Source organism: Atractosteus spatula, chromosome 19, assembly GCF_055471065.1.
Source record: "Atractosteus spatula isolate fAtrSpa1 chromosome 19, fAtrSpa1.hap1, whole genome shotgun sequence".
NCBI lineage: Eukaryota > Metazoa > Chordata > Actinopteri > Semionotiformes > Lepisosteidae > Atractosteus > Atractosteus spatula.
The window spans coordinates 6,663,194-6,676,852 of NC_142724.1; the positions used below are offsets into that span (position 1 = coordinate 6,663,194).

Sequence of the window (13,659 nt, forward strand, 5' to 3'; positions counted from 1 at the left end):
TTGAGCAGTTCTTTGTATTATAAATACCTTATAATGACCAACAACAAAAAAAAACTAACAAACCCAATTAGCTCCGGAGAAAATGGGTGTAATGAAAACTGTTTTTGTATTTGTCAAGGTAAAACTTAACAAATATTAATTTGAACCTCTTCGATTGCTTGTGCATTCATAATTACGTGCTTGAATGTTAACAGAGCACTAACGAAGTCCGCCTCTCCAAGAAGTTGTTGAAAGAATACAACCCAGTAATTCTTCATTGTGTGGTTTGACAAGTAATAATAGGTTTGGTGCATAGCTTATTATCCAAGTAGCCTTAAATTTGATTTACATCAGGATTACACCCACTGTCCTCGTCACTGGAAAATAATGATGGTACTGTATATTTAGCTGCTGTATATTCTCCAATGGTATCTAGACTGACTTTAATTTTGCTAGGCCTACAGGATTATCTGAAAATAAATAAGATAAGGGGAACTTTTCTTTAAGATACAGGAGTTTAAAACAGGTATTAACTATAACATATCACCCAGAAGAATAAAAACGTCACCAGAGAAGAGATAGCTAAATCACATACTATTTGTAGTTTATGAAAATATCCCCAACAGTACCCCTGTGTAAAGATGTATTCAATTCCTTGGGTTTCTCTCATCCCCCGAGAATCTCAAGGCAATTCACATGTAGGAGGGGACCCATTTCATTTACCACTGAAGTGCAGCAGCCATTACGAAAAAAACTCTGTCCTGCACAGCTTGTTGCTATATGTCTGTCAGGCTATAGCAGGTTTTGTCATTTTAATGAGTCACTAGAGGCGCGGCTGTGTTTTGAAACGAAGTAGCTTTGTGATATGTCCTGTGTAGGTGAAAACAGGATTACTAAAAGGTGTGTAAAAGACACGGCCTTTCTAGAATATTGGGAATTTGATAGGGACCTACCTCGTGTGGTTTCCACAAAACCTGTTTAGCAACATCACGCAAATAACGAACTCTTAATGCGAGCTACCTGCATCCCATAGGTATACTATTCTGGTACTGCGCGATGAAAAATTCGTTGTGACTTTTGTCTGTATAGAAGTTGTTCATCATCGTTGCCAATGCTAACATCGTTATTTATCACTGTTAGAGTTAGACTTTTCTTTGATTTATGTTCATTACTTGGATGTCGGGTTATTTTTAATGGGGGTTTAAATAGACAAATTCAGTTACGATATTAGCGTGGTTTTTGCAGGTGCCAGCATAAAGTAAAATCCTGTCTGAGCTCTCTGTCCTGTTGGAATATAAACTGAGACAGGGTCTTTTTAGCTACGGGATCCTATTCAAACACAGGTGAGGAGTACAAAGCAAAAGCTCTTGTTTAACTCGTTTTGCATTCCACGGAGTTCCTAGAGTCCTGCACCTTTAAGGCGGTGACATAGTCTCTGTGATGTCAGCTGATCCCCGGCTTTTTATTGTGAAGGCTGCAAGAAGACCCTGTATTAAAAACAAACAAACGCGAAAGAGCCGCAATCAATCCAGCAGAAAAGTGAGGAGCAAACTCCACCAGGTCTGCAACAGGATCGCCCTGACATGTGCTCGTAAGTCGTGACGGTGCCGAGCGATCTTTTGTGTCTGTAGCACGGACGGTGCGTCAGTGGCGCCCGGCTCAATGAAATGAAAGGAGTGCGAGCTCCGGGTGCCACCAGCTCGTCTCCATCCTCTGCCACATCGGATGGTGCCAGTCCTCCGTCACAAAAAAAATGCGATCTTTGACAAATTCCTCTGTGTATTAGATCGGATCGAAATCGCCATCACCCAACGCAGCAGGAGCGCGGTGATAATGCACTAGAGACCAATTGAATTATGAGCGGACACACAGGTTGAACTGGTTGCGCCATGTACAGTACATCACTTCTCCAGTGTGTACGCGTCATTTGGAAATCTATTCATTTTTAGATAGGCGTTTTGAATATTCCGATTTCTGTCCATAGTGAATTGTACGGCAGCATGCGAAACAGGGTACCGTGTCTTTACTGTCCCCCCTTTTTACCTCCCTTTTTTTCAGGATTGAAAATGGAAATCATGAACAATAATGGAAAGGATTTGGCGAATCTGTAAATATCTTTATTGATCTGATCTGGGGCTGTGATTTCAGCTCAGTGAAGGGGAGTAGGCCCGTGGAGAAGTGTAGCCCGTCCGGCAGATCTGTTTCATGTAGCTCGGTGCTGGCCGTACATCGTTGAGGAGACGCAAGATTTGCTCATGTTCACGCCTGCCGCTGACGCCGTAGCCGGGTACTCCAGCGGTAATATGGCAGAGAAGGACGTTAGTCAGGAAACGACGCTGGGCAGTGCCTACTCCCCCGTGGATTACATGAGCATCACAAGCTTCCCTCGACTGCCGGAGGACGATGCCCTTTCCGCGGAGAATAATATCAAATCCCGAAAGGAGGACGACAACTTTCTAAGTGAGCAGGACACAGGTACGTACTGTACGGACTGTGTATATTTCGCGTCATACGATCTCCCTATTAGCGTCTCCTGGCGAGCAAAAATGCATTATCATAGCGCTACGTCTCTATTACCGCAATCGTATTCGGAGGAGTTGTTAACTCAAATTTTCTTAAATATTTTTGGGGAATCATGTAGGAAAAACAATAAATCTCGTGGCTGTAGCATGCAAAGACTCTATTGTAGTTTAGAAGCATAATTTGAATTTTCCAGGGCTACAGTTCAGTTCTGTAAATAGTACATATCTCTTACGGAATTGTAACGTGCTATAGAGATACTAATGAACACCATGAAGCCATTACAAAAACGTGTTTCACATCCCGTACTGCAGTACCAGTCCGAATTATCCATTTGAAAACTGCGACTGAATATGCAATAACATAAAAAGCCTACCAAGATACTGCTGTGACAGAAATAGTCTTTGGATGTACTGTGGGTAGCCACTTTCAAAACCAGCTCAACCTGCTGTTGATAAGCACATTGTGTCTTTAAGTGGGGTTGGTGGTGATCTAGTCGTCCGTAATTGATTGTGTTTAGACCTCTTCCCATGTGAAAAGCCTGCAGATTTCTGCACTGCTCTAGGCTGAACACATATGACTGACCTGACCACCCCCCCTCCAATGACAGACCCAGATCTGTTCCTGAAGACCGCACGGCTGCAGAGGCTGCCCTCCTCTTCCTCCGAGCTGGCCAGCCAGGACCTGACTCCCCTGCGGGAGACACAGCGTGACCCCCTGGCTGGGGACTGCAACTGCAGGCAAGATGGGCTGACCATCATCATCACTGCCTGCCTGACCTTCGCCACCGGGGTGACTGTGGCTCTCATCATGCAGATCTACTTCGGAGACCCACAGGCACGTTCAGAACTGACAGGCGGTTCTCCCATTCATTAGCCCTGCCAAACTAGGGAGGCACCAGTGGAATTTCTTTACAAATGCAATGCAAATTCTTTTTCTGAATTTCTTTAATGTTGCATTCCTTATTTTCTTCTGGTTTCTTTCTAGTCTATGTGCCTTTGCAATAGCATAATCGACTAATCAACATCGATTTAATCTCTTTCCTTTGGAAGACCTACGCATTCCTTAATGTCTGATGCTAATAAATTAATCCCATCCTGGCCTTAGGAATAGTGGAACAGTCAAACACTGCCAACACGTTCAGTCTGTCATCTCCCTGTGTGGACCTTTGGTCACCAGCAGTGTCTAAGCCCACTGGTGAGCTGTGCCCTTTCTCTTCTCTGCAGATCTTCAGTCAGGGTGCTGTGGTGACAGATGTAGGCCAATGCACGTCTCTTGGTGCAGAGGTGCTGAGCAAGCAGGGCTCCTCTGTGGATGCAGCGATAGCTGCAGTTCTCTGTCTGGGGATTATCAACCCACACACTTCGGGAATAGGGGGGTGAGTGCAGCTCCAGTGGCGTTTTGGACAGGGCTGTGTTTTTTGTGGATCCTCTTTCATACAGTATGTCAGCATTCTAACGTCTCTGATTGGTTCCAACCATTCCCGGAACTGAGTTAGTGTTGCAACTCTAACACAAAGGGTTGTGGGTGTACACACCCATCTGCCCAGACTTACTGTTGACCAGATTTCTCAATATTCTTCAAGACGTGTCTTTTTGTGGGACTTGAAATACACCACTGTGATAAGTAATTTTCTTTAAACATGCACAAAATATAAATTGTTTAAAAAGTTGTCTCTTTTTGTTCTTTGGTTGACCAAATAGGTTCAAAAAATGTTTGTACCCAAGATTATACATAATAGATAAATAGCTGTATTTATCCTTGGATAGATAAGGTATTAGGATCAAAAAGAGTACTAAATGTTCTCATGTGAAATCACTGTCACGTTGTGTTGAGCATCATGCCTATGGTGGTACCGATGAAGAAAGAAGTAATTTGGTAACATGCTCTTGTGATCACATTTTTAAAAGTGGCAAGAAATGTATCTTATCTTTTGGGATTTCTAAAAGAGGCCAGAGAGGGCTTTCAAAGATTAGCTGTGAATGAATAATAGTTACCAGAATCTTCCAGTGTGCTGTTCCTGTGTGCATACTGTAGATCAAAACATTGCCAGAGTGCATCATCATCGTATTTTTATCCCGGCTTGTTTTCAAGGGAAAACTGGAATGCATCCCTGAGCATGTGCCAATATAGATTTTGTGGGAAGGGAGTGAGAGACCCCCTGGGATTGTAGCAACTGGCGGGACTGAGCGATTGATCCTCTCAGTGAGAGAAGGCAAGCTGGCAGGTGGGGGTGGCACGGACTGGGCTGGCATTCGGTCACCTGCTCTTCCTCTGCCCTCTGCAGTGGCGGAGTGATGCTGGTTCATGACATCCGGAAGAACGAAAGCCGAGTGATTGACTTCCGAGAGACGGCGCCCTCAGCCATCCAGGAGAAGATGTTTCAGGGCGATCTGGAGCAGAAAGTAAAATCATCTTGTCACAAGCTGAGAATCTGAACGCAGTGTATTCTGTTTTTAAGGGGACTGCTGTCTTAAATGTGGGCTTTGTACTGGCACTGGCACCCAGCTAATCCTTGAATGGATGGCTTCCACTTCTCTCAGTTTACAGTTTTAACATTCAAAGTCGTTAGTTCTGGGAGAATTAGGGACAAGCAATCTTACATATTTGCTCTGAGTAATGCAAAGGAGTAAATCTGTTGTCTTCTTATTGTTTAGCCAAGCCTCTGAGCAGAGCAGCACTTGGAGTGCGTAAAAAGTTTATATGTGGAAAAAAATAAGCTCTTTCAAAGCTATTGTTAGTCACTGAGCTCTTCCCTTTAATTTCAGCCTGGACTGTTAGTTGGAGTCCCAGGCATGCTGAGAGGGATGCACCAAGCACACCAGTTATATGGAAGGTAAAATGCTTCGTTAGTGGCTATATCCAGCATTGGAAGGCAGAAGAGTGGGGACAGACTTTTGTTCCCATGAAAAGAACAGTGTTTTAATTAGTGTCATTATGATAGAAAAAGCTATAATGTGTTTTAGTAAAGTAATGTATATCTTTCAACATTTGCACAATTAGAAGCACTGTACTTTTGCTTTTTGTAGGAGTTGAAATATATACTGTACATATTCCACAATGTTTCTTAGAAAATCACAAAGTGCAAATTTATATGGAAAAGAAGATTCTTTTTTTTTAGTTTTCTCTTGACCACTAAAATGTTTTTTGTTCCCAAGACCAAACTTGCTTTATCTTCACACCCAAATACACCTGCTGAAGCACTAGAGATTCATAATCCCCTCAGGCAGCAGGATGTATTTGTAGTGAAAGCACAGTCGGTCTTAGAGATGGGTTTAAACAGCCTGTGCCATGAATGAATAAAAGCCAGACAGATTTTTCAAACTCCAACACAGATTGTTAAACTGTGGGATTTGAACAACACAGAGATCGCAAAGATATTAGAAGCCGCTTGCATAACAATAGGGGTAACTGATCTGAAGTTGTTGGATGTTTGTTTGAGTTTCCATTTAAATCTAAATGTTACTGAAATAGTCCTAAGAAATCAAATAAAAGAATAACCCTTTTCCTTTAAAACCTTTTATTTTTTCCCAGACTGCATTGGAAAGAGGTGGTGACTATGGCAGCAGATGTTGCAAGAAATGGATTTAATGTCACTCATGACCTAGGTGAGGGAAGCACACCATACTGTACTCCTTATAAAATCTTACAGGTCTCGGATTCAAAAAGCAAGAAAAGAAACAAATGAGAAGCAAACTAGAATTCTTGCAGGCATTTCTGGTTGTCAGCCTATAAAACTGTTAATCTTTTAATGCTAGAGGCCTTAGAGGTCTTGTTTAGAACCAGAGAAACAGTTCTTGTTAATTTTTTTTTTACCTTACCTCTAATTTATTCCCTCTCCCCAGCGGACGCTCTGTCTAAAGTGAAGGATCAGAACATGTCAGACAGTTTTCGGGAGATTTTTGTCAATCAGGGGCAGCCAGTGCTTCCAGGCCTGTTCATGAGGCGCTTAGACTTGGCGGCCATCTTGGATTTGATTGCAGCCAATGGGATATCTGAGTTCTACAACAGCAATCTCACTCAGGAAATAGTTGCTGAGGCAAGTAAGGCTCAGAGGTGCTTTCCTTGTTCTACAGAGATTGTTTGTGAATTGGTAAACCTTAAAATGTTGTATCCAGAAGTCTGATCATCAAACATCAAAATCTGAATGTAGAGCAAATCAAACAGTAAGTGTTGGAGATTTTGTATAGTTTTTTTTGTGGTTAAGTGTCTGACCTGCTTCATTTTACTGTACAACTGCTCTTCAAAGTCTTGTCTTTTGCTCCTGTTTTTTTTTAAGTTTCAGGTTAAAAGTTTTCTTACATTCTGTTGATTTTTTTTAACTAGGAAACCATTATGGTTTTGTGTGTTTTGTTATATTTATTTATATTTCATTATATGCTTGGTTCTGTTTAGGTACAAGCAAGAGATGGAGTTCTTACAGAAGAGGATTTCACAAACTACAGCACTGCATTAAAGCAGCCTGTGGAGGGTCTCTACCAGGGTAAATGTTACCATCCTGCATGAAATGACAATTGCAGAGGTTTATGGTTTACAGGATGGGAATGGTATAGCACAGTGAGCACGTACTGTATCAGGACCATAATTGATGGGTTACAGGTTCAAATCCTTGCTGCAGATACTGCTGTTGTACCTTCTGTGATGTACAATGCTCCTATGGAATAATACGGTTTATTTTTATATAGCAACATTCCAGATAATCTCTCAAAGTTACTTTAAAAAGTGCTGTATAAAGAGTGAAAGAAAAGAGATTATGCTTCACGGAGTGCTGCTGTAAAAACAGAATTGCGTATGTATTAAACAAACAAGAAACACAATTGTCATTGAAGGAAGAGTGCACAGAGCAGTCGATCAGGAATGCTCATGAAGTGAACTGAATTTCATGGTGTTTTTTTTATTTTTTCCTGCATTGACCTCTTTTACCTTTGCAGGTCATCAGATTTTAGCCTCTCCTCCACCACACGCTGGTGCTGCCTTGATTGCTGCTCTCAATATTCTGGAAGGCTTCAACATCACTAGCCAGGTCCCCAGAAACAGCACCTACCACTGGATGGCAGAGGTACTGCAGTGCTGACTGTTGCTTCTTTGCAAGGATCTCCATGTGAAAGCAAGAGCCGGGTCTCCACTCTTTTCATCTGGTTATAACCTCTGTTATTCAGACCTGAAGGTTGCTGAAACTTGAAGACCTTTAATCCTTTCCCCTTTTCCTCTTCTTTCTTTCTGCATTTTCTTTCTGCAGTCCCTCAAAATAGCTTTAGCCCAGGCTAGCAACCTGGGGGACCCCTTGTTTGATTCCTCTTCTGATTTAACCGAGGCAGTGTCACAGATGTTAAGGTAAGTCCTGTGCTTGACGAGGGGGTTTGGGGGTGCTTGATGAGGGAGTAGTCAAAGCTCCTCATGGGTAAACACTGCAAGCTAAATCACTGCTTTGACTGTGCTCCAGTTCTTTTGAAACATTTCCTGTAATTCACAGGGCATTTTATCTGCTAACCTTAGCGTGGGAACTATGCATGTCCCCTTGTAATCTAAATGGGTTATTTATTGTTTCATAGATACTTATTGTTTATTCATCGTTTAAATTCATATAGGACATACACTGAGTACTGTATTCTTCTCTTAAGTTCAGTGACATGTGTCACTGGGGACTGGGAATGAGGTTGCAGAAACCTCACGGATAAACAAAAGCCTGCAGATTTATTACGATTGCGAAAGGGGCCTTTGTTTCTGATTTCCAGCAAGTCTGAGGCGGCTTTGCTCCGCCAGAAGATCAGTGACTCTCAGGCACTCCCTCCTGACCAGTATGTCCCCTACTACTCACTGAACACTGGACGAGCCACCAGCCAGGTTCTGGTCATGGGATCAGACGACTTCATTGTCTCTGTTATGAGGTGTGTTTTTGTTCAATAGTACTAAAGCAGATCTTTAACTGGATGAATGTGTGCTGCTGAAAGCTGAAATGAAGCAGAATGCAGATGTGACTCTGGTTATTATTATTTGCATACAAGACTATATACAGCTTACACTTGAAGAGTTTAATACTGTTTTGCCTTTACAGGCAGACAGTGTGTGTGTTCTCGCAGGAATCTGTCTGAAATAAAAAAATATTCCTGTCTTGTAATTTTAGCTCTCTAAACCGTCCTTTTGGAAGTGGAATTATGACTCCCTCTGGAATTCTCCTGAATAGTCAGATGCTGGACTTTTCCTGGCCAAACAAAACACAGAGTTCTGCTCCCCCTGCTCCGGTACGGTCCCCCTTCCACAATCACCAAGTATCATACTATTATATTTTCAAAATTGACTCTGATCTGGTTCTAATTATAGAAGTATTAAATAGACATGCACACATGCATCCATCAGTCACAGATATTGAGCTCCATAATGCAGATACAGAAGAGTTTTCAAACAAATCATGCATGAAGGGAAATCATGTTTGGCATAAATGCTGAGAGAGTTGTGCTGTGTAAACTACATAACCTTTAATGCCAGTAGATAGACTTTTCTATATGTGCAGGACACACAAACCACAGAACTGTAGTGTGACTTTTAGTGCAGGTTTTCACCTACCTCCATAAGATGAGCAGGTACCTAGCTACTCTGAATTGTCCCTTTATCTGTCCCTGCGATGGTCCACTATCCCATCCAGGGAGAAAGCAGTCCTGTTTCCAGTCCCACCACATACCTTATGCTTTCTGGGGGGGGGGGAGCTCTGGATTGCCGTGACTTTCTGAAGACACAATAAAACAAAATTCAATAACAGTCTCTGTATCGGTACTTTAGACATGGCATGCTTTGTTGCATTAGTCGTCTTGCCCATGTTCGTTAAAGTCTTTTAATGGGTTTCTCTTATAGCGGAACAGTATTCAGCCCGGGAAGAGGCCAGTGTCTTTCCTGTTGCCCACTGTGGTGAGACCAGCTCTGGGGTTCTGTGGCACCTACCTGTCCCTGGGTTCCTCCAGCGGAGACAGAGCACTTAGCAGCATTGCTCAGGTCAGCTCAGTGTCTGTTGTATGTAGAAATCTGGGTGTCAGTAACTTAAACCACAGCTTCAGATTTACTCAGGCTGCTTTAAAATGAACAGTATGTCTCTTACGGCACTAGAGCAAATGCAGAAAGCCTACACCAGGTGCTGTTTAATGTTTCGTACAATAAATATTTAATAAATTTCTTTTTTTTAAATAAAAATACATTTCTTATAGAATGAGTAATTACACTGAAATTCACATTCTATTGCCGAATGGTTTTAGTAATCTTTCTGGGTTAATAAATACCAGTTCAAATGAGCCTATTCAAAACTCAGACAAATTAATTTCCTGGAGCCTTCTACATTTGAGGAGCTGGACTAATTTCGTTTATTGCTTACATCTGCAGGTTTTGATGAATATATTGTCTTTCCACAAGAACCTCAATGACAGCTTGTCTTTTGGAAGGCTTCATCCACAGCTTCAGAACAGCACACTCCTAGTGGACAGTGAGTTCCCATGCTCTCCAAACTCTAGGGACTGCAGCATCCTCTTTTTTCTTGGTGTTCGGGAAAGATAAAAGTGTGTTTTGAATTGGAATTTTGAAATACTTTTTGCCACAGAACTCTTAGGCCCTGGGTTCAGTTCTGGGCTGGGATGCCTTCTGTGTGGGTTTTGTGTGTTCTCCCTGTGATTGTGGGAGTTTTCTGCAGCCATTTGTCTGACTTCCTTCAACCCTCGGTGGGCACACTCTTTCTGTGAATTGTTGTCTCTAAATGACTCATTTCTGCTGGTGTGTGTCAGTGCCTGATAATTGAATGGCGCCCATGTTGTGTGTAGTCCCGTCTTGAGCCCTGCATTTCTGGCATTGGATTGGGGTTGATGCCACCCTTACTTGAAGTGAGCAACTTTCTGATGCTGAATGGCAAGAAGTGCCAAGTGAAGTCATGGATGCTTATAACGCTTTCAAAGTTTGGGTTAACGCTGCAGTACGATTACTTAGCTTGTAGGAAAACGTCAGGGCAGTATGGGCTGCAATGCCTGAGCACATCATAAAATATTTAAATGCCCTTCTGTGTGTATATCTCATACACTCCCTTTGTGGGTTTGTCTCCAAGGTGATTTCCCCGAAGAAGACGTGGAGTTGCTGCAGATTAAGGGACACAATGTCAAGAGGGTAGACGTCCTGTCAGTGGTCGAAGGCACCAGGAGGACGAATGACCTCATGATCGCCGTGAAGGATCCCCGAAATCTTGATGCTTCTGCCATTACCACCCCCTAAGGGGAGAGGGGGTCTGGTCACAGGCGGGGGGGAGCATGAAGTGTCAGCAAGTCTAGGGAGAGGCCAGCTGCTTTGCCTAATCCTGCAGACAAGTGCACGATTCGATATTTATTGTAGATTCTTGCCAGATTCACAGGGCATGTTGCACAGCAGTTTCACCGTTGCAGTCTTGTCTAGTCAGAAGCATTCACTTGCTACACTGTAAATACCACTGACCATCAATGCAGGCCAACCCCAAGAACTGACAATGAACCCCCTTTCCTTCCACCCTGCCCTGTATCAAAAGAGGGGCGTCATGTGCTGCTGAGAATTTCCTGTCATCCGCCCTGCGCCCATCAGGTGTCTGTAATGATAGTGCACAGCTTTACCTAAAATGCAGTCTTTGCCTTTCAGAATTCAGAAGGTCAATTTTTAAAATCTGTCCAAGAGGTTTTTTGATAGGGGCCGGACATGTTGGAGATGGAAATTCACATGACTGAATCATGACATGCTTAAAACCTCCGTCCCGCTACTGTTGTAATGTAATGTACTGCTTCATTTTGTGCCACTTACGGGATGATTTTGGCAAATTATCAGTAGAACAGAATGTAAGGTATCGTAGCTGACTGCAGGTAGAAATGTCCAGAAGAATGCTTTGAATGTACACTGTAAATGCAATTTTTGAAGTGATGGTACAGTATGCTTAGGAGGTCATTTTAGTACCTGAGAATGAAGTTTCATTTTTGCTAAAAGTTTGCAGACTGAAACAATAGGTATAAAAGCAGACTTTCATGGAAAGAGATGCAAGCATTTGACAGGCTATGGTTTAATAACATTTGTATAATGAATGGAAAAACCTTAAAAATTCAACTTCACACTGAACATTAGAAATGTCTGTAATGTTACCATGGTTAGTTTTTTATGTATACACACTTAAATAGGAAATCAGTTTTTCTTCTTGGAATTTGAATAATTTAGGATTATTCCGTAGGATGGTCCGTGAACAAAAACCATGGCTGAGTTTTCCTATTTTAAAAAGTAACTAGTACTTTTTACTTGAAGTCAGCTATGCAACAGGACTCCCTGATTATGTTAATAATTGCCACTAAGATCTGGAGTTTAGTTAAGGTCAAGCCCTAAGTCTACAGCAGAAATGATCAATAATTTAAAAAAAAATTAAGAAAAATATTTATGCAGTTGGCAATTTAATTCTCCATCCCAGCCAGGTAACCAAGTAAAACCACCATAAATGAGCTTGCATTACTGTACTGTTGTCACTGTAACACAGTATACTTTAATATCTTAATCTTTGAGACACTAAAAGTGTGCTGTACATGGTTCAAGTCGGAGCCATGACAGATATACATTAACCTAGGAATTTGGATTTACTTTGCATTATACCCTCTGCTTAATTGGCACAGTAGAGTTCTAGTCAATAAATGCAGTGGGACATGAACTAGTGATATCACAAGTAATGTGTTTTGTAGTGATCACCCTGCATTAGTTTTAATGTATATTGTCAGAAGCTGATATTATCACTCTGAGAATTATTATCTTAGATTGAATATAATTGTGGTATATACAGTCATTGTTGAGGGATAAGGGTAGTTCCTGGAGATTACACTTTATTTAGATCTCTTGTTTTTCAAACGTACAGTACTCCACTGAGATTACTGGCCCAGTTCAGCAATGGTTGCGACTATATGAAACACAGACACAATTTTATTTTGTTAAATTGAAGGAAGAAAGAGAAACCTTTTGGGCTACCGGTTAGATTAACAACAAGATTAACAGTTTGCACATTTGAAGGACATGCCATGCTTAGTCATGCCGTTAGGACGCAACGTTTTGGTCATACCCAGCAGGGGCCATTACAGTACAAATTCCCTTTTTAGGCAGAAATCACAGGACAATTGTGAGAAATCAGATGTCTAGGACAACTTTCTGAATGCTCTGCTTATACACACAGCTTTTCACAGATCTATAAAAACAGGTCATATTTGAATTTGTGTTAACAAGGTTCATCATGTCAATTAGCTGAACAGAGTTTATTCAGAAATCTCTGGATCAATTAAATCAATGGTTCTCTGCTGGTACCCTCTCATACGCTACTCCTGCTCTGAGCAGCTGTTGCTCTGCTCTGGCTGCTGTTGTTATCTGTAGCCCAAATACTGAACCTAAAAAGGTTACACCCCATTTTGGATCAAAGCCGTTCCTCATTTTGTTCATTCTGTAATGTTGCATTTGCCTTACAAGACAGAACATCTTTTGTAATATCAAAATGTTAGTGCTATTGTTTGCCCAGCCTGTTCTTCTGCACATTAGCAATCAGAAAGAAGCAAAGTTTAATGGAAGAAAAGGGACGACTGAATGAACTAGGTGTCAATGTACTGTATTTTAGAACAGTACTCTTGCAGTGGAAGGCTACTAACCTTCAGTTCACAAAACTGGATGACGCTTTATTTTTTTAATAAAGCTGACACGTAAAAATGCCTTTTTGCCATAAAATAATGCTTAAAAGATTATGATGTTGCCAGCACTCAATGTTCATTCATCTCATGTACAAGGTCTAATAGATTTTCTAATAAAACATGTCAAGACTGTGTGTTTTGTAGTATGTAGTTTTTTTTAACCTACCTTAAGTTTGCCTTCTTCACATGCATATGGTCTTAATTTTGAGCAATCTATACTCTAATTACAAACTAGCATTGTGAAGAGTAATGACATATTTTACTGAAATTAACAAAACACTTAAGCAGGAAAAGCACAGTAATACTATCTAGAAATACTGTATTGTGTTACAAAATCACATCAACAATCCATTAACAGAAACGGGAGGCTATCTACAAACTGGCAGGTCTATAAACTGGACAGGACACTAGTTTATTGCAAGGTACAGACACACAGCAGCTCATGGACAATTTGGGAGCCCTCTTAAAC

General features: G+C 41.5%; 1 protein-coding gene across 1 annotated transcript; it reads left to right on the forward strand.

Annotated features, from left to right (window-relative positions):
- The first annotated feature begins 1,410 nt into the window (after positions 1-1,410).
- Positions 1,411-13,323, forward strand: ggt7 (gamma-glutamyltransferase 7). Its single transcript, XM_088937486.1, has 16 exons — positions 1,411-1,570; positions 2,038-2,454; positions 3,110-3,336; positions 3,726-3,877; positions 4,787-4,904; positions 5,268-5,335; positions 6,034-6,107; positions 6,345-6,538; positions 6,895-6,982; positions 7,431-7,558; positions 7,739-7,833; positions 8,235-8,387; positions 8,624-8,741; positions 9,349-9,486; positions 9,868-9,967; positions 10,577-13,323. Exons 2-16 carry the CDS (start codon positions 2,235-2,237, stop codon positions 10,738-10,740), a joined length of 2,037 nt encoding a protein of 678 aa, XP_088793612.1. The 5' UTR covers positions 1,411-1,570; positions 2,038-2,234; the 3' UTR covers positions 10,741-13,323.
- The last annotated feature ends 336 nt before the right edge of the window (positions 13,324-13,659 follow it).

Coding starts and splice junctions, on each gene's coding strand:
- ggt7 (XM_088937486.1), top strand. CDS start 2,235: ATGTTCACGCCTGCCGCTGACGCCGTAGCCGGGTACTCCAGCGGTAAT. Junction 6,108..6,344: donor TAATGTCACTCATGACCTAG/GTGAGGGAAGCA, acceptor CCCTCTCCCCAG/CGGACGCTCTGTCTAAAGTG. Junction 9,968..10,576: donor CAGCACACTCCTAGTGGACA/GTGAGTTCCCAT, acceptor TTTGTCTCCAAG/GTGATTTCCCCGAAGAAGAC.